This window comes from Danio aesculapii, chromosome 19, assembly GCF_903798145.1.
Source record: "Danio aesculapii chromosome 19, fDanAes4.1, whole genome shotgun sequence".
NCBI lineage: Eukaryota > Metazoa > Chordata > Actinopteri > Cypriniformes > Danionidae > Danio > Danio aesculapii.
Genome location: NC_079453.1, coordinates 31608330 through 31629397, shown reverse-complemented (window position 1 = coordinate 31629397; position 21068 = coordinate 31608330). Strand labels below are relative to the sequence as shown.

Below are 21068 nucleotides of genomic sequence, written 5' to 3'. Positions count from 1 at the left end.
TGCGTGAAAATCCCAGTAGATCAGCAGTTTCTGAAATACTCAGACCAGCCTGTCTGGCACTTACAACCATGCCACGTTCAAAGTCACTTAATTCCCCTTTCTTCCCTATTCTGATGCTCAGTTTGAACTGCAGCAGGCCATTTTTATTTGGATCTTTTTTCTGTAATAACAATGTAAGCTTAAAAAAAAACTAAGAATTAGCTTTAAGCATTGTGGAAACTCAACAATGCACTTACACTAGGACAACACGGAACATCAAAAACAAAAACTTGTGACCTCAGAGTCTTTATTTTTTTTCAAATGTTTTAAATCGCAGTTCACAGAACCATTGGATATAGATGTACAATGAGGAATGCATGCAAGAAGCCAAAACGATACACAAAATCAATTCAGTAAAACTAACACACACACATACATAATGAATATAAAATAGGCAGATAAATACGTCGAATATGAAACATGAGATCAGAACAGTGCTTGTGAAAACGTTCTTTCGTTATTCTTTATATTTAAATTGTTTTAACTTTTTTCATATTAATAACGAAGTTCAAGTAATGAACTATAGTTATAGTAACTGACTTTTATTGCAAATTTATTGCATTAAAGTGAATCCGAGCAAGTTTGATTTGACTATGTCGTTCATGCTAACTCTTAACGTGTGCGCTATTAGACTTAATCAATGTATAACTGAAACGAATACATTCTGAAATTGTCACTATACAAAGCATACTGATCAAAACAGCTCATTTTCTGTTAATGTTTTTACTAGATGAAATAAAAGGGTTAACATTAAACCAAATGGTGTTGATTGTTCAGCCCATTACTGCAAGTACTGCATACTAATATTTGGTGTTGTGTTCTTTCATTACATAACATACAGCCTCATATAACATACAGTACAGTGCAGTCACACTGTAATCTTGAAAAAAAAAAATCAAGCACATAATAATATATAGCAGCAAGAACACACAGGCTGGCCTCCTCTTCTCTTGGGTAAAAGCAAACGCACACTTTCTGTAACAGTGAAGATTTCAGTGGTCAAATGACAAATTGAGGAGAATCTGACCTATAGGAAGGCGCTGGGATTCGCCCGTGGGTCCTTCTGGTTCCTGTACCGGTATGTCAGCCAAACACCCAGGATCTGAAACCAGCAGAATAATAATAATAAAAAAAGAAATAAAATGTAAATATATTTGGTTAAATATACAGTAAACAACGAGCTACTGTAGTTAAAGGTCACGTGAAGTGCTTTGAAATGTGCATTTTTATTTGACCGAAACACGAAGAGAGGGTGGGACATAGTGTAGCTCCTGCCATTTTTGAAAACAGCCAATAGCGTTTTTCTTTATCATCGCTCTGCAGTGAGAGTGGTTGAGCTCAAGCACATCAAATGTGAAGCGTCTTGAAGGGGGCGGGGTGTGTCACATACTAAACAGCATTTAACTGGTTATGATTTGATGAGACACTGTAGTATGAGGTGACCTGAATAAAATCGTTGATCCATTTAGGTGGAAGAGACAAACTATAAGCTTTACATGTTTATATCAGTTTAATATCTTCTTAATGTGAATTTTGTCACTGTTTTGGAGCACACTACCCTGCAGACACAGGATATCAACATGATGTCATAATGACATTGTACCCTAGCGTCGTGGGGACCTTAGATCTTGTTTGGAAATGAAAATAGAGTTGACGTCAGAACCCGACGTCAATTTCCAATGTCCAACCTAAAATCAACCAAATATCAACGTATAATCATGTTACACCTTGGTGTCGTGTGGACGTTACCACTATGACATCTATCAGACGTTGGATTTTGGTCACTTTCCAACACAACCTAAAATTTACCAAATATCAACATAATTTGATGTCATTATTGGACGTCAAAATATTGTTGTCCTTAGACGCTGGCTAGACATTGAACTTTGGTCACTTGATGTCATGGCCTAAATCTAACCTAATATTAACATCTTATGATGTTGTGTGCCTGCTGGGTAGCTTATAGATATCCTAAAATCTAGCAATACTGATACTAACATCTAAAAGAATTTATTTTAATTTCATGGAACCTTTAAAGGTTAAAGTAATAACCAGTATAGTTATCAGTATACTTCCCAACTGATTTTGTATTTCAAGTTTTCTAAAATGTTGTTAAACATGCAAAATGAGGCTATGCATAATTAAATATGTGCTAATTTGCATTTATTTCTAGCACAAAAACCTGAACGCTCAATGAAGTTGGGTTCAAAATCCTTGTTTCTTATATATATATATATATATATATATATATATATATATATATATATATATATATATATATATATATATATGTATATATATATATATATATATGTATATATATATATATATATATATATATATATATATATATATAGAACAAATGTTATATATAATTAGGCACATTATGTGTGAACATTGCATTGTAAAACCTTCAGAATATAGCTATGAATATAACAATCAAGTTTACGTGAATTTCTGATTAAATAGACATTTATGACTCATAAATGAAAACACTAACTTCGAGCAACTAGACTTTAAAAAATATGTATTGTAACTGAAATCTACAGGACTAGATGTTTGTTAGATGTTAGTGTTTGGATGGCATAACAGAGCAAGTTACACATATATCTTAGGCTCAGTCCACATGAACACGGCTATTTTCAAAACTATTTTTGTCCACATAAAAATGAAGTATCGGTTTACTGAAACTGAAACTTTCTGAAAACTTTTCCGAAACTCCGGGTACATTGCAAGAGAGGATTGTAACATGAAGGGGCGTAACTTGTAGTAGAGGCGTAACTTAAAGTTATCCCACACGTCAAGATAGCACTGTAGCCATCACAATTATTAATGTCTACACCTACTCCCTGTGCATGTATAGCCATGAGTTGTGGAGGCTTTCATAATTGATGTGCTCACCATTGTACTGTTATTTGAATGACAGGGTGCGACAGTGAGTAGGCTGTCATGACAAAACCTGTGAAAAAGTCAGCGAGTGGAGTTGCTTGGTAAAGTCTAGATCAGATACGCAGCTTGCTGAGTATGCGATATGCACATCAATATAGTAGCATTTTTTTATGACACTGTATAACAATAATTAATATTTTTACAGTACTGTGATGGTTGGGTTTAGGGTTGGGGTGAGGGTAGAGTTCATAAAATACAATTTATTGGCTAATTTAATAGATAGCATATATAATACTCGGTACAACTACTGTTTTTACGTTACTGTGACGGGTTTAGGGTTGGGGTGGGGGTAGGCATTAAAAAAATACAATTTATTGGGTAATTTAATAGATAGCATAAATAATATTTGGTACAACTACTGTTTTTACATTACTGTGGCTTGGGGTAGACGTCAATAAAATACAATTAATGGGAAATTTAATAGATAATATAAATAATTCTTGTTAACTTTTGGCCGCAACCGTTTCCAATCTAGCAACAACCGAGTTGCTAAATGAATGAATTTAGTAATATATAGGTTGAATTTGGAGGAAAAACATGAAAACATTTGCTGAAAAGTGTAAAAGTATGTAAAGTAATATTTTATTTTCTCTGTAAAGTAATATTTACTTTTTCTCTGTAAAGTATTATTTTCGGCATCTTGCCACCAACATCTCATTATGACATATCGCATAGTTCAATGAGATCTCCATAACTTCAAGTTACATTTCTAATACAAGTTACGCCCCCTCTCGTGCAGTCCGCAGTCAGGTACTATTGGTGTGGACACTACAACCTCATGACGTCAGCGTCAGCCATTTTTTATTTTCTGATTAGCCAATATGGCTAGGTTCACACCAAACGTGGAAGATGCAAAAAAAGGCAAACTTCGCACCTTTGCTGCAAACACATTGCGTATTCCATGTTGTTCACTCCATGGGACAGTAATCCACCCTTGTTCTCACATTTGGACTGACCTTTTTACAATTTACTCGCAAAAAATACTTAATTCTCCATTTGGTGTAAACCCAACCCAAAAGTGTCATTATCGCCACCTATTGGTTCGGAGTGCCCTTTACATGTATCACAGTGTGTTTTTGCCTTTTCATGTGAACAGAGTTTATTTTTAAATGAATGTACCCATGTATACCAATGTACCCAAATATACCCATGTACTAGTGATTCACAGGTCGTGTCATAACCGCAGACCCTGCACATAACCCACGGGTCGGGTTGGGGTGGGTAAACTTTATGGCCACTTTATTTGCGGGGCGGGCTGGAGCGGGTCATTAAAAACAAAATAAATAGTCCATGTATGTTAGATGCAATTATCCATAGCATATATTTATATTTAGGAATATCTATTTTCCTGTTTTATTAAGTTCTTTGATAAGATTACAATCTGAAGTACAAAACAAAGTATCTTCCGTGACGTCCCCAAACCTTTAGCATCACATATCACGTCATGAAAGCATCCTCTGTCAGCCACAAAAACTGAGAAATAAAAGTAAATATGCAAGATGAGGTGCGGGACAATTTGAAGTCAGGCATTTACACCATTAAAAGAAAAAACTTCCGGCGGCTGAATCTAATGTTTGGAACATGGTTTGAAACTGGTTTTCAGAAATAGTTGCAGCAGTATCGGACAACTCGTGTGAAAAAAACCAAAAGAGTCACAAAACGGGCACTTCCTTGTTGTTGCCAGTTTACAGAGTGATGTTTTCAAGCACTTTCAGGTTTAAATAAAGGCTATACTGCCTATATGACTTTTTAATGTTCGCGGGTGGAGGGTAGGCAGGTTGTAAAAATAGATCCAGTGGTGCAGAGCAGGTCAGCAGGACCCGTGGGTCGGAAAAACATGACCAGCGCATTACTACTGTGTATGTGTGAACATGGCCTCAGTTGTTGTACTTAAACTTTAAAATGGTTCTCTTAATTATTGTATATAATTGATTTACAAAAAAGATAACATTTTTAAGATGGCATTTAATAGTTTTTTTCTATTATATAGGTAAACGACCACTGTCAATGATGTAGTTACAAACTTTGTTAAAACATCTTTTGTGTTCAACTGAAGCAAGACACTCATTCAGCTTTGAGACTTGAAGCTGAGCAAATGATGACAGAATTTTTTTCCTTTTTATTACTATTATCATCATCTTTGGGTTAATGACCCTTCAATCAAATTCACCAAAGTGTCTCAAAGACCGATTAAATCAGAGGTTTGTTTTAAAGTCTGACCTCGGTGAAGCTGAAGAAGAGGCCGATTCCCCCGACGAAGCGCAGCACCTCTCCTGCATGCTCCTGAATCTTTGCTGCGCATGTGGTGCAAGTGCTGTAATGAAAACAGGGCTGTGCAGAAGACAAAAAAGACATTAGGGACAAACACTGCCATTGTCTTACTAGTGGAGTGTTATGTTAACATAATACGCATGCAAATTATCAGCAGTTATCACCCACACAGTTGTCATTTATAGTTCAGCATATGCATGTGTAAAACAACAAAAGACCAGTAAAATGTGTGTGTGTGTGTGAGTGTGTGTGTATGAGAGGAAATTACAGCAGCGCAGCTTCCATTGATGTCCATGTGGGAGAAACCACAGCAGTTCAGACTCTTTTCAACATCCCTCTGAGTGGTCAAAGAGTTGTTCCAGCCCACCTCCAACAGGTGATTCTGTATGAAATGACGACTTATAAGAACAAGCTATACACTTAACTATACGCTGCAATATCAACAGATTATCTGTGGCGCATAGTATATCCATCATTTTCAATATAAGCTTTTTTTGTGTAGAATGCAGAGGTGGTTTATCCAAATTTGACCAATCAGACGAGCCCTTACTGTCTTTATACCCGCCTCTCCAGTAGGTGCTATTTTTTATTGGCTAGACTGGCGCAAAGGTGAACACAGAGCCTCAGAGCAGAGAGCTGAAAACAAATACTAATGGCAGGAGTAGACCAAAGAGGAAAATGACAACAGCCAATTGGATTCAGTTTTCAGTCATTCATAGAGTTTATAGACTAAATGTTTGCACCTTGAACACCTTTTTAATAATCTGTTTTTAATAATTGTATTCTTTGTATTTTGTTTCTTTTGATCATGTTTATGTAAAGAACTTTGAATTACTATTGTGTATGAAATGTGCTATATAAATAAACTTCACTTGCCTCGAAAGAATCTATTTTTGTCAAAGAACTTTTGATTTGAAATTCAAGAACCCTTTTTTTTATAAAGAACATTTTTAATGAAAGGGTTCAAGTGAATAATGTTTATTTTTATAAGTATATAAACATGGGAGTAATAAAAGCTATTCATTTAGATAGCGCTCTTAAAAATCAAGGTGGCAGGAAGAACCCAAAATATGTTTTCAAGAAAAATATTTTTGGGTTCCTCAAAAAATCATTTAGTAAAAAAAGAAAGAAAAAAATACATAGACATACATAAACATATACACACAGTTGAAGTCAGAATTATTAGCCCCCCCACAATAAATAAATAAAATATATATATTTTTTTTCCCCAATTTCTATTTAACGGAGAGAAGATTTTTTTTCCCAACACATTTCTAATTGTAATAGTTTTAATAACTCATTTGTAATAACTGATTTATTTTATCTTTGCCATGATGACAGTAAATAATATTTTAGATATTTTTCAAGACACTTAATTAGCTTAACTAGGCAGGTTAGGGTAATTGGGCAAGTTATGGTATATCGATGGTTTGCTCTGTAGACTATCAAAAAAAAATCTAGCCTAAAGGGGCTTATAATTTTGTCCTTAAGATGGTGTTTAAGAATTTAATAACTGATTTAATTCTAGACTAAATTATCAGACATACTGTTAACATTTCCTTGCTCTGTTAAACATCATTTGGCAAGTATTAAAAAAAAAAAATTCAAAAGGGGAGCTAATAATTCAGATGCAAAAACTCCTAAATGCCATCTGAAACTTTCATCTAAAATTAGCATTTTTATCAGGCTCCAGTGTTTAGGTTCAGTAGTTTAACTTTTATGGTAAAGAATAAGCTCTTTTCATTGGTTTTCAAAGTGAAATAACTCAACATATACAAAGGAGGTTGAGAATAATGCTCATTTTCGATGGAAATTTCAGACGGCACTAAGAGGTTTTTGCATCTGAACTCTTCATATATATATATATATATATATATATATATATATATATATAGTTTTTTCCCTGTTGATTTTAGTATGATCGTTACATAAATAAATGGCTTGAAATAGCTAAGAAAAATTGCATATCATGTTGTCAACTTTGGTGATGACGTAGACTACACTGCTTAATATTTAAAAATCATGATTGGTTTTTTGTTTCTTTTTAGAAATATTTGAAGAATATAAAAGTTAAAAATTGTAAATATTACAAACAGAAATCCTTTTAACATTATAAAAGTCTCTTACTTTGGATCTACTGAAGAACAACTAGCTATTTGTATCTGTAGCTTTTTTTTAAAGATGAGAGCAGATATATGTGAGAGCATATAGTGAGGCAGTATAGTGAACAATAATCTTACCTGTTGCTCTTCATTAATAGCCAGACATGCACTGGACACTGCAAACTGAACAACAAACACCAGGAACAAGATGATCATGTACTGTTAATCAATAAGTTAAGGATTAATCCATGATATTGAGATATATATATATATTGAGAGTTTAGATGCAAAAACCTCTAAAAGCCATCTAACATTTTCTTCTAAAATTAGCATTTTTCTCTGACTCCTTTGTGTAGGCTCAGTAATTTTACTTTTATAGTGACAAATAAGTTATTTGCATTGCCTTTAAAGTGAAATAACTGAACTTAAACATAGGAGGCTGACAAAAATGGTCCTTTTAGGTGAACATTTCAGATGGCATTTAGAGGGTTTTGCATCTGAACTCTTCATATGTTTAAATGTATATAAGGACACTAAAATGTTGTGTTATCATAAACTATGATTTTTGGAACTGTTGAATTTATAACTAATATTAATTAACAATACACACTGTAGGGCTAGAAATGTAGTTAAATAAAGTTATTTGCATGCAATTATGCATAATTCACTGTTAGTAAATTCATGTAACCTGTAAAAGTTATTCTAAAAAAAAGCGTTACTAAAAACTACAATTTGCATATTTGGACATCGTAACTAGTTGCTGTATTATGCCATCAGATAATTGGACATCTGTAATATAATAGGGTGTGTATTGTATACAGGATTCTGTATAGTCTACATTGAAATCCTGTTCCTCAAACATTTGCTTAAAAGGAAGTTTCTTGAATGGAGTTCTTCTGAGCACTGACGTGTCCTTAAGACTGCTGATTCTGAAGATGTTTGAGGGTTTTTTTTCTTTCTTTCTGCGTAACATTTTGTTATTTTTATTTATATGATTTTAATTACTTGTATTTTTTATCTATGTATATATATGTATGTATATATGTGTGTGTGTATATATAAGGGGCATATTTGTATATATAAGGGGCAGCAAGTTGGTGCAGTACAACACACAAGTACCATAAGGCTTGTAGTAAACATGTACCTTGATCTGATGTGGAAGACATAAAATTCTGGCACACAAAAGTGAGTTAAATCATATTAATTGTTTTAATAATTTTTTGGCTCCTTTTAAATGGCTTAGGACCAATTGTTGTCCAAGGAGAATAAGAGAGCTCTCTGATTTCATCTAATATATGTAAATTGTGATTCAAAGATGAACAAAGATCTCATTGGAACATTTGGGTCAGTAATTACTAACAGAATTTTCAATTTTGGGTGGAACCAACGCTTAAATAATTCTAAAATTTTATGAGTGTCTTTTTTATGTTGAACAGAAAAGATGAAAAAAAAAATATGGAAACCGGCAGGCTTTGATATCCATGGTAGGAAAAACAATCAACGGCTACTAGTTTCCAACATTCTTCAAAATATCTTCTTTTGTGTTCAGTGGTAGAAAGAAGAAACTTTGGAACAAGTGGAGGGTGAGGAAATGATGACAGTAATTTCATCATCCCTTTTAACACATTAATGTTTCATTTAGTATCGAAAAGTAATCAAGTGAAATTGTTTCCCAACAGACCACAGAAATATATCATTTGTCTCTGAGTAACAGAGTGTAATAATCATACATAAGCTTCTCTGCTGAGGGTTTTGGTAATGACCCAAATCCATCTCAGAATTAGTTCGTTTCATTTCATCCGAGAGGCTTTTTGACATTACAAATAATTCCCTCTCATCTGTCAAGTTAACTGCACCACTCTATAGAGGAGCGGTGAAATGCATTTCGAGAGCAGATCATAATCCGGTCTCATTTACTGAAGCAATGAAGATAAACAGAGCATATCAAATAACACATTGTTTTTTTGCATGAGGCCATTTAGAGTATTTATATCAATATGAGCAGCTGACATGATGAAATAGCATTTTTAAGTAATTATTTTAGACTGATTACCCAGTTCGTCTGGAAGTACCGGTTTTACATGGATCACATCATTAAATTTCACCCTCTACCATAAGTACTGCACAAGAACAGCTAAAGTGATCTATTAATTCTGCTCGATGTGAATACTTGCTAACGCTGCACACACTGTCTATGGATGATCACAGTAAAGGATACAAAGAACAGCAGGACCTGATGGTGCTTCATGGCACCAATAAGTCCAGCGAGGGCAACAAAGAAGAGGAAAACCCCAATTCCTATGATGCCACCAACCACCTGGAAACTGGACACCAGCCCGAAACACTTCCCCCATGCGGCGATGCCGATCATCAGCAGACTCACCATCTGAAGGCGCAGACAAAGAGTCAGTGTTATTGATGTTAAAGGGATACACACTTACAAAAAAATCATTCATCCGTGAGACAAATTTTATTTTACGTTAAAGTTACATTAAAATGTGCTTCTTCATACGAAGGAAAATAAATAAATACAATATTAAGCCTACCTCTGTGTGTTTTTTTCAATTTGTTAAACACAAACATTGTATTTTTTCCATATGTTAGAAGAATCTGCTGGTTAAAAAAGCCTAATTATGAATCAAATGACTGAAATACCTTAATGAAATTATTTATTATTCATTGTCATTCCGCTACATGTGTGGACATACAGAGGAATGAAATGTCATGTCTCGCAGGACAACGGTGCTACATAAATTAATCATAAATACAAACACAACACTGCACATAGGAGCTATCATAAAACACCTATGCATAACTAACATATACTATAAGATACTTCTCTATACACGTAAGACGGGCTATACAAGTGCTTTTACGTGAGACTGAAGAATGTTGTGCAGGATATTGTGCAAGAGAGTATTAAAGGTGAATATTGTGCAAATGGGGTATTTAAGGTTAGATATTGTGTGAAGGAGTTATTTGAGGTCGAAGCAAGCAGTGCAACATGATTGTGGTACATTTATAGCTACAAATCGTTGTTTGTCCTTGTAAGATGGAGTTTAAATAAAGTGTCAGGTGCATAAATGCAAACAATATTTAAAAATACTACTAATAAGAAAGACTAATAATAGCTTGAATTTTTTTAAGTTGAATAATAAAAACAATAAAAAAGCCAATAACAAAATAACAAAGGATTTTATTTTTATTGGAGTTTTATGGAAACAATAAAAAAGTAATTGTTAAAAAAAAATCATTGTGCCAGTAACAGTATTATAATTACTATTTTAGAAATTATTATTGTATTTTATTTTTTTATTATTTTCCCACTGCACTGACAAAGTACAGGGACAGCTAAACTGATTTGGTTTAAGGGACTCACTTTTTCAAACTTTTTATAATGGACTTTGAAAACAATATATATATTTATTTATTTATTTATTTAAAATTATGAAGAAATTTATTTAGTTAAAGAACCATTTTTTCTATAAAAACATTTATTTTGCATATATATATATATATATATATATATATATATATATATATATATATATATATATATATATATATATATATATTAGGACTGCACAATATATCGTTTCAACATCGATATCGTAATGTGATCATTCGCAATAGTCACATCGCAGAATATGTTGAGTTTGTCTTATAATGTATCATTTACATGTGTTATTGATGCCTGTGATTGTGTAATGATTTTAAAAGCATTCAGGTATAAGAAATTGTACCATTTGTGACCTTAACTCTGATTGATTTTATTGAATTACTTTAATTTTTATCATTCAGTAACTGTAAACCCTTTATTTCAATTGTATCTTTTTCTTGATTGTATTTACAAATTATTATGCATGAAAATACTTACAACATATGCAAATACAGAAATGCACTGCAAATAGCACAGACCACAACGATTACATGTCGGGGGACCTCAAAAAGTTTATAGATTGTTTATTAGAATGTATGGAGCTATTTATAAATATATGTATATAAATATATATATATATATATATATATATATATATATATATATATATATATATATATATATATATATATATATATATATATATATAAAATTACAAAATATCGCAATGTTACATTTTTCCCAATATTGTGCAGCTCTAACTTTTCAAAAGCAATTTATAATTTAATTTAAGAATTTTTTTCCAGTTAATTCAGTAAATTCCACTGAATTTTCAGCTTTATTACTCCAGTCTTCAGAGTCATGTGATCCTTCAGAAATCATTCTGTTTTAATTAGTAATATTAGTGTTATCATTATTAATATTATTATTATTAATGGTAATAGTAATAAAAGCAATAAATACTAGAGTAATACTTTCATTTGAAACTACATACAATAAGAAAGCAGTTATTTAAAATTGTAATAAATATTTAACAGTTTTTTTTACATTTAATAAATGCCGCTTTGATGAACAGAATAACTTTCTTAAAAAAAAAAAAAAAAAAAAGCATGAAAAAAAAACCACCTGACCCCAAACTTTTAACCTGTAGTGTTTATGTAAAGTATATTTTTATATAAACATATATATTTTAATATTAAAGTATAATTTTTATAGAAACTTTAGAATACTAAAAAGTTACTAATTTACTAATACACTTAGAACGGGAAATACACTATTTAATACACGAGAAAGAACCAAAAATAGGTCTTCTAGAAATACATTTATACTCAAAGAACCTTTAAAAATTGAAATAAACTTCATAAAAGCGTTTTTATCCACTGTAAATATTGATTTGTTGGGTGAAAGGGTTTTACATGTTACAAGTTCTTCATGGAATTATTGATGCTAATAAAGAAACTTTATATTTAAGAGAGTGAATCTACGTTTATTTCTGCGTGACACGTTGAGATTATAGTGACACTGTTGATTCATGGGAGCACAACTGGCAGGCAAATGGCACAGCATTTCCTAAAATGACCCAACAGCTGTGAGACACTCGAGCAATAAAACACAGCCATCAGTCAAATCATAACATTAATTACTTAAGCCTATTCATTCCTCCAAAACCCAATTGAGCATTTAGAGGTTAATCTGCCATGATGTGCCATCATTAACCGAGCCCGCAGTTTCTGCTTCCTCTTCTGAAGTAACAAGTGAATGACCAAAGATGATTACATTAACGTGTTCCTCCTAATCTAAATGAAAACAGTCCAATCAACACAGTATCAGCCTCAGGATATCTGCAAAAGTAAAACAAAAGCAGGATGTGAGCTTGCCAAAACAGAGGAGTTGCGAGGAAACCGGGATGTTATTATACGGGCTGTGCGTGAAACCAGAACCGCTCATCGGCCTCATTCCACACAAAGAATCGCTCTAAATAATTTACACGAGTCCTGTGACACCGAGCACTGTAATACAGCCACACACAAACACTTCATATATGAGCATTTATAAAAGCAGGCGTGCAAATGACACGATAAAGGCTGATAAAGATGTTCCATATGGTTGCATTGGTTACTCACAACATAAAGGATGTTGAGCGCGCACAGGGAATTCTTGGAGCAGGTGAATCCAGCGCAGCCCATCTTGATTGTTGTTTTACCGAACAGAAGCTTTAAAACTGTGACAAATTCAGTCTCTGGAAATATCAGTTACATGACACGCAAATCGAACAATTTTGGAGAGAAAATCGTTGTTTGGAATCGAGAAAATACGAGAAATAAAAAGGAGTGTGGTTCAGACCAATTCACGGCGAACACTGATGCATGAGAGGTTGCCAGATCCCACCTAATACAAGCCACTCACTTTTTTAGGGTAAACGCTGGCTGCTCAGTTCTGATTGTAAGTTGGTTTATTTGACCGCAAAATAATCACTAGAAATAAATAAAATAAAACTACTTAAATGTTTGTCTGCTTTGGATAGGAGAGTCTGCTGAATGTAATATATATATATATATATATATATATATATATATATATATATATATATATATATATATATATATATATATATATATATATATATATATATATATATATATATATATATCCATATATAAATTATATATATAAAAAATATATATAAAAATTATTAGCCATCCTGTGACTTTTTTTTCAAACATTTCCCAAATAATGTTTAACAGAGGAAGAAAATTTTCACAGTATTTTCTATAATATGTTTTCTTCTGGTAAAGTCTTATTTTGGCTAGAATGAAATAAATTTTTATTATTATTATGATTTTTTTAATCATTTCAATATTATTAGCCCTGTTAAGCAATATTGGCTAAAGAACAATGACTTGTCTAAATACCTTCAGGGGTGGACTTAACCAATACGCGAGGTAAGCAGCCACTTAGGGCCCCGGATAATTACGGGGTCCCGAGTAAAGCCAAGAAGCCTATATTAACCATACAGCTCTTTTATAAATTTTCTATCATATGTTGTAAAATCTGTCTGTAACCATTTTAACATTATTACTTCATTTAAAAGCTGAGGCCCCCCATGAATGGTGGAACTCTGCCAGTCTGTCAGAGATCAGAGTAGAGCTGTAGTAAAGGTAGTCAGAGTGTGCAAGAGTGAGAATTTAGGAAAAATTTGAATAAAAAAAAAATTAAATTAGAAAATGGAATTAAAAGTGGAAATAAGAGAAACAATGAGACACAGTTACTTTTTGTTTTCTGGCCAAAACACCTGTTAGCGCTGTGAGCTTTTTAAGAGAGGGCCTGTTCAAATGAAATACAATTTCCCGTGAACAGTAATGATTTACAAACAGTAATTATTCAATTCATATGAAAATGGTGACACCATTAGTTTGATTGATTGTGAAATTTGTTGAAATGTTGTTTTTAAATTAATATTAAAATCTAATAACAAAAATGGCTAATTAACTGTACATAGTTTGTGAACTTATTTTGTTATTTGTGAATTTATTGCATTTAAATTTATATTAAGAAGCTAAAGATTCCTGTAAATATTAAAATATACTTTAAATATTTTCTATAAATATTTAAATACTTTTTTTAAACATGGAGTTTATTCACAAAAAACTACTAATCTACAGAGAGAGAAAAAATGTCTATAGAGAAAGAGAATGTTTTGAGTTACAATGTAGGGCCCCAATGTAGGGTCTAGTTAACCTAATTAACCTAGTTAAGTCTTTAAATTGCATTTTAAGCTGAATACTAGTATCTTAAAAACTGTCTAGTAAAGTATTGTGTACTTTCATCATGGCAAAGATAAAAGAAATTAGTTATTAAGAAATTGGTTATTAAAACTATGTATCTTGCCTCATTACTAGTAAAAAAAAAACTTACAAACAAGCAAAAAGCAAGCCTCATTTAAAGTTTTTTTTATTCTCTATTTATTTAAATAATAAATATTATATAAGAAAATACGACAGTTCATTCCTCTGTGGCGACTTCTGATGAATAAAGGGACTAAGCCGCAGGAAAATGAATGAATAAATATGTAAGAAAATGCAATAATACATCCCAGTGAGGGGATTACTCCAACATGGCAACCATTTAAGAAGGCGGGACTTTCCGTGCGCGGTAAAACCGATTGGTCAGTTTTTCCTGAATAATGATTCATTGACAAGACGTGGTTTCCACGTATTCCCGCCTCTCCTTAGTAACAGTTGCGAGGAGAAGCATTCATTCGTCGACACAGCAATAATGGTTTAAAAAAATCTAATCCATGAAATACAGGTATGTGTGTTTTCAAAGCTGTTTAATTTCTATCTGATGTCAAAACTACTGCAGTTACTAAAGGAATATTCATGATACTGCAGACATTTTTCAACGATTTATCTGTAATTTAACTGTCTCTCTGGTTTAGTATCTGTCTTTTTACGTTATTGGCAGATAATAAAAGTAGATATTTTAAAAATAAGCTTAAAAAGCAGATAATTTTAAAATAATGTTAAATTCTAACATTTTATTTTATTTGATTAAATAATGTAGGCTAATGATTTAGAGATTAAGGCATAGTTAATCATGCACTAAGGTTTAAATCCTCCCCACACCCCAAAAACCCAACAACTGTTAAACACTTCTACTGTTATATCTCATTAAAATGTACCAAAATACTATACATTATTATTATTTATAATATAAATTTAATTATATATATTTTTGTGACAACATGATAAAGCATGCAATTAGTTGCAAAAGGAATGTTAACATACTGTAGGCTTTTACCCAGGGATGAGCAGAAATTCATGATACATGTATTCAAATTCAAATAGTATTTTGTAATTTGCATTTGATAGGGTTTATGAAAATGGGTTAATTTTTTCTATCAAAATACTTTAGTGTCTTGTATTTTTGTAGTTTCAAAATACTGTAAAATACTTGTAAGAAGTCTACATGATGACATCATGAAAATGCAGCCTCTGATTGGAGCTTTCTGTTATTTGAGATTAGAACAGAAAATGTATTTATATTGAAGAAGGTGGTCAATGCTTGGAGTATGAAAGGAAATTTTGCATCACATCATGGCGATACTTACAATACTTCACTGGCTGTTTGAATTTGCAGTAATATAGTTAATGAAGAGGAAAGATGTCTGCCTAAAGATGTCAAAGTGGGACAATATATGAAATACTAATATTTAATAACACAGCAATTCAGTCTAGTCAAAAACACCTGACTTGGGTTATACGGCATCAGCAGAATATACAGTTGATGTCATGATTATTAGCCCCCCATTTAAATTTTTTTTCAGTATGTCTGATAATATTTTTCTTACTTGTTTTATTTTGGCTAGAATAAAAGCAGTTTTAAATTTAAAAAAAAACATTTTAAGGTCAAAATTATTAGCCCCTTTAAGCTATATATTTTTCTATAGTCTACAGAACAAACCATCGTTATACAATAACTTGCCTAATTACCCTAACCTGCCTATTTAACCTAATTAACCTAGTTAAGCCTTTAAATGTCACTTTAAGCTGTATAGAAGTGTATTGAAAAATATCTAATCAAATATTATTTACTGTCATCATGGCAAAGATAAAATAAATCAGTTATTAGAAATGAGTTATTAAAACTATTATGATTAGAAATGTGCTGAAAAGAATCTTCTCTCCGTTAAACAGAAATTGGGGGGAAAAAAACAGGGGGTTAATAATTCTGACTTCAGCTGTATCTCAAGAGTTTATTTGCAAATATTGATAACTTAATTTTTAGTAATTTTGAGATATCATGTTTTGATGTTTCACATGGAAGAAATGATATGGAAATACATATAGAAATATCTAAAACTGAGTGTTTTTTAGTTTTCAGAAATAATATACATTGAGCAGACCTACTGAAGAGTTCAATTGCAAAAAAAAAAAAAAAAAAAAGATTTATGAAACAATTCTGTGGAAAAAAAACATTCATTTAAAAGTGAAACACTTCATATATGACTCTTAAATATGAGAATGTTAAGAGGTTGAATAATCATTATACAGAGATTATATCAATTCTACTGGCCACACAATGGGTAGAAACATAATCAACAGATAAAGTACTATATTCTAACTCATTATCTGCAGTGAACAGGGCTTTCTGTATGAAATTTGTACAAAAAACAAGTAACAAGTACAAGTAAACAAGTAAAAAAATGTATAGATATCTATTCATGTACGTTAAGAGTTGAGGTGAACGAGGTGGCAGACAGCCAAAACTTGCTCAGAGAAATCTATTGATATCAAATATTGTTTGCTTCAGGGATTGATCGAATAGTCCTATTCATGGAAGGTTTGCTATAAAGGTTCATGCTTACTTGTAAAAGTATTTTGTAGTATTTTAAAAATACAGTATTTTATGTTGATACATTTGTGGCTGCTGTATTTTGTAGGTTATTTTGATACACTTAAAATGTAGGTATTTGGTATTTTATTGGAAATAAATTTCAATGTATTTTTGGTCGTCCATGCTTTTACCAAATAACTTTACAATAACAGGCTAAATAAACCTGGACCACAAAACATATCATATAATACTCATAAGAACAATCATAAGAAAACTGAACATCATCTAAAAACTGAATCATCTTTTTTCACTGATGTAAATATGGTTTGTTAAGATAAGATATGACGGGATTTGAAAATTTGGAATCTGATGGTTAAAAAAATCGAAATATTGAGAAAATGGCCTTTAAAGTTGTCCAAATTAAGTTCTTAGCAATGCACATTAGCCTACTAATCAAAACAAGCTTTCATATAATTACGGAAGGACCTTTACAATATTTGTTAATTCAACATTTACTTTATATTTTAATGATTCTTGGCATAAAAATTCAGCCTACTGAAAAAGACACACTGGTGCAGTCACTAGAGGGCGTCCATCTCCAGTCAAGACGGTCAAGACGCACAAGTTTACCTGAGGCACAGAGATAATAAGATCAGAGTAAAGCTGACCTGCCGGTGAGAGAAGAGCAGCAGACTGTGTTCAAATCTCAAGAGCCCCTGCGGCAGGGTGAGAAAGAGCATCTGAAGTTGTTATTTGCGCTGAAATGAAAGAATAACTGTGGAACTGAAACTGTTAAACGTGTTTCATGTTTATGGTTTCGTGTTCTGGTTGTGTTTTAGTCCGGCTTAAAGAACTTCCGCTTAAAAATGACAGAAATAATATAAATTAAACCTTAAGATGGTCAATTAAACAATATGTTTGGTAATTTAAACTAATATACACTAATTTGAAAAAATATATAATTAAGCAGTAATTAAGGGGCGTTAATGACAGCGGAAATAGAAAATGGGCAAGGTTTTGTTGGGTTATTAGTGGGTTGTTTTCGTGCTTTCAAATATCAACATCGTTTTTGCTAAATTTGCACCTTTAATATGACAATTTTATTATCTCTGAAAAAACAAACAAAATTTCATTCATTCGTTTTCCTTCGGCTTAGTTCCTTTATTTATCAGGGGTCACCATAGCGGAATGAACCACCAACTTATCCAGCATGTTTTACACAGCAGATGTCCTTCCAGCCGTAACCCAGCACTGGAAAACACCCATACACTCTCACATTCACACATGCATACACCAGCCATTTTAGCTTATTCAGTTCACCGATAGCACATGTCTTTGAATTGCAGGGGAAACCAGAGCACGCGGAGAAAACCCACGCCAACACCGGTAGAACTAGCAAACTCCACACTGAAACGCCAACTGGTCAAGCCGGGACTCGAACCAACGACCTTCTTGCTGTGGGGCAACAGTGCTAAACACTGAGCCACCATGTCGCCTACATATTGTTTTCTGTCAAATCTCCCATTCTTTGTAAATCTAAACTTGACAGGAATAAATAATATGCCTGTTTTCTATATTAATAACATAGACTACATTAATATGTTTTTCTCATTAATCTGTCATCTGGATCCTGGAAAAGATTTTGATCAACACTACCGCATGTTGCATATAGGCATGGGCCGGTATAAGATTCTGACGGTATGTGATAAAAATATCTTGGTTTTTCAGTATTGTGATTACTGCTCTAAAATATATTCTTTTTAAATGTCTGGGTAAAAAACAAAACCCTTTTGACCTTTGAACACAAAATATTTTATTTTGATAAACATTTAAAATATTTTGGAGTAGTAAACATGTCAGGCTAAATCATTCAAATAAATCATTGACTTCTGCTGTCTTCATTAGTTTCAAAAACACTGATTTCTTAACAATTAAAAACTGCATCTTTGGAGATCTTTTCTGCTGGAGATACTGTCATCATAAAAACAACAATGTATATAACATTAAAAAACACATACACATACCGTAGGTACGGTATAGCAGAAAATTTGGGGCGGTTTTAAAACCTTGACCTTTCCAAACTGTGGTATACCTTAAAAACGGTTATCGTCCCATGCCTAGTTGCATAATATGTTCACAGTCCACATTTAACTATTCTATAATATTGTTGCTAAATGACTCAGCAAGAAAATAAAAGTGTATAATTATAGAAATGATAGAATAATAGTTAGAAAATGCACAATATTTTCAATTCTCATTGACAAATGTAGGCTAATGTTTTTAGCAACTAGGTCATCAATCGGCGCCACTAGATGGCAGCAAAGTAATGCACATTTCCTTCTACTTGTCCAGTTAGTTAAAGGGATTCACCATAAAATTTAAATTCTGTGATCATTTACTTTTTCTGCTCTTGCTACAAACCTATATGTGTTTCTTTCTGTTGAACACGAAAGAAGATTTTGAAGAAAGCTCTAAACCTGTAACCATTGATTACCAAATTATTAGTTTTTTCTACTATGGATGTCAATGGTTACAGGTTTTCAGCTTCATTCAAAACGTCATCTTTAGTGTTCAACAATTGAAATAAGCTCATGAAGGTTTATTACCACCTAAGGATGAGCAAATAGTGAGTAAACTTTCATTTTTGGGTGAACTTACCCTGTAAGCCAGAAGTTTTCAGGTCTGCAAAAGTGTGCTAGTGCACAGGTCTGAAATAGATTACAACAATGAAGTAAATACGATTAATTTTATATATTAATATGATATATAAGTAAATGTGTAAAAAAAAAAAAAATAAAAACAGTACTGTAATGAGTAGAAATTTACGTGCTGACATATTTATCTAAACACTCATTATACTCATCAATAGTATATTTTTCACAGTGTAAATTGGTCACACTCTAGATGATGATCATATTTTGTGGCCATGTAAAAACGAAAACCTCTCAGTTAAATGAGCAATATCACACGAGTAGCAGTGCAGAGGGGTCTCACCAGTGATGATATACAGCCATATAGCACTGCTACGAGTGTGATATTGCGTTTATACAACAGTTTGATGGCATAATCGTGTGTATTATATATATATATATATATATATATATATATATATATATATATATATATATATATATATATATATATATATATATATATATATAGCAGTAGGTAGTGCTGTCACCTCTCGCTGGTTTGAGCCTCAGCTGGGTCAGTTGGCATTTCTGTGTGGAGTTTGCATGTTCTCCCTGCGTTCGCGAAGTTAGGGTGTTTTCACACCTGTGGATCGAATCTTTTGTTCTGAAACAGGGATTAAAATTGTTACATTTTTGCAGTTTGCTCTTGTTGCAGTTTGCTTTCACACGGCAAAGTGTCTAAACAGACCAAAATAGCTTAAACAAGTCATGTGGAAGTAAACTCTCCTCAGATTGGTCAGAGTTTCAGGGTCCTTATTTTAATTTATTGCAATGAGCAATAAGACATTATAAACGAAAAGCTTTTATGCTTTCATTTCGAATGGTGACACCCACAGACATCGTCAACAAGTATAAATTAGAGGTAAGACTTTCTCATACATAGCCATGGACTTATACATTATAGGCTTCACATTATAGCGAGAAATAACAGATAAACCAAGACTGCTGTTTGAACAATTTTCCTAACAGATAATCAGCTCTCCTTTCTAGATAGTTAACATGCTTTCACTTTCGACATCTCGACATCATCCATCAGGAAAGACATCTCGCCCTACTCATAATTCTCTCTTCAAATAGCCGTATGCCTATTACATAACATTAATACACTGTGATATATATAGCCTGGTTCGGATCGTATTGCTTTCTCACTACAATCAATCCACTCCAGAGTTCATTTCAATCGAGCCGAGACGGCCTCATTCAGGCGATCTAGGACTGATAGTTTTGGCGCTGATCTGAGCGCGATTGCAGGATTCACATATGCTAAACGAACCGCGCTAACTAGGGAAAAGCACCAGT

The 21068-nt window shown here is 32.5% G+C and overlaps 1 protein-coding gene across 1 annotated transcript; it reads right to left on the bottom strand.

Moving 5' to 3' along the window:
- Positions 1-282: 282 nt before the first annotated feature.
- tspan13b (tetraspanin 13b) lies at positions 283-13099 on the bottom strand. Its single transcript, XM_056479892.1, has 6 exons — positions 12864-13099; positions 9580-9747; positions 7500-7580; positions 5528-5641; positions 5209-5319; positions 283-1141 (listed from the first exon to the last, which is right to left on the bottom strand). The coding sequence occupies exons 1-6, from the start codon at positions 12924-12926 to the stop codon at positions 1067-1069; spliced, it is 612 nt and encodes a 203-aa protein (XP_056335867.1). The 5' UTR covers positions 12927-13099; the 3' UTR covers positions 283-1066.
- Between the last annotated feature and the right edge of the window lie 7969 nt (positions 13100-21068).

What these genes read in the sequence shown, in the direction of transcription:
- tspan13b (XM_056479892.1), bottom strand. Translation starts at nt 12,926, where the DNA reads ATGGGCTGCGCTGGATTCACCTGCTCCAAGAATTCCCTGTGCGCGCTC. An exon ending in CGCTCAACATCCTTTATGTT is followed by an intron (nt 9,748 to 12,863) that starts GTGAGTAACCAA and finishes CTGCGCCTTCAG; the next exon opens with ATGGTGAGTCTGCTGATGAT. An exon ending in TCTTCTTCAGCTTCACCGAG is followed by an intron (nt 1,142 to 5,208) that starts GTCAGACTTTAA and finishes TGCTGGTTTCAG; the next exon opens with ATCCTGGGTGTTTGGCTGAC.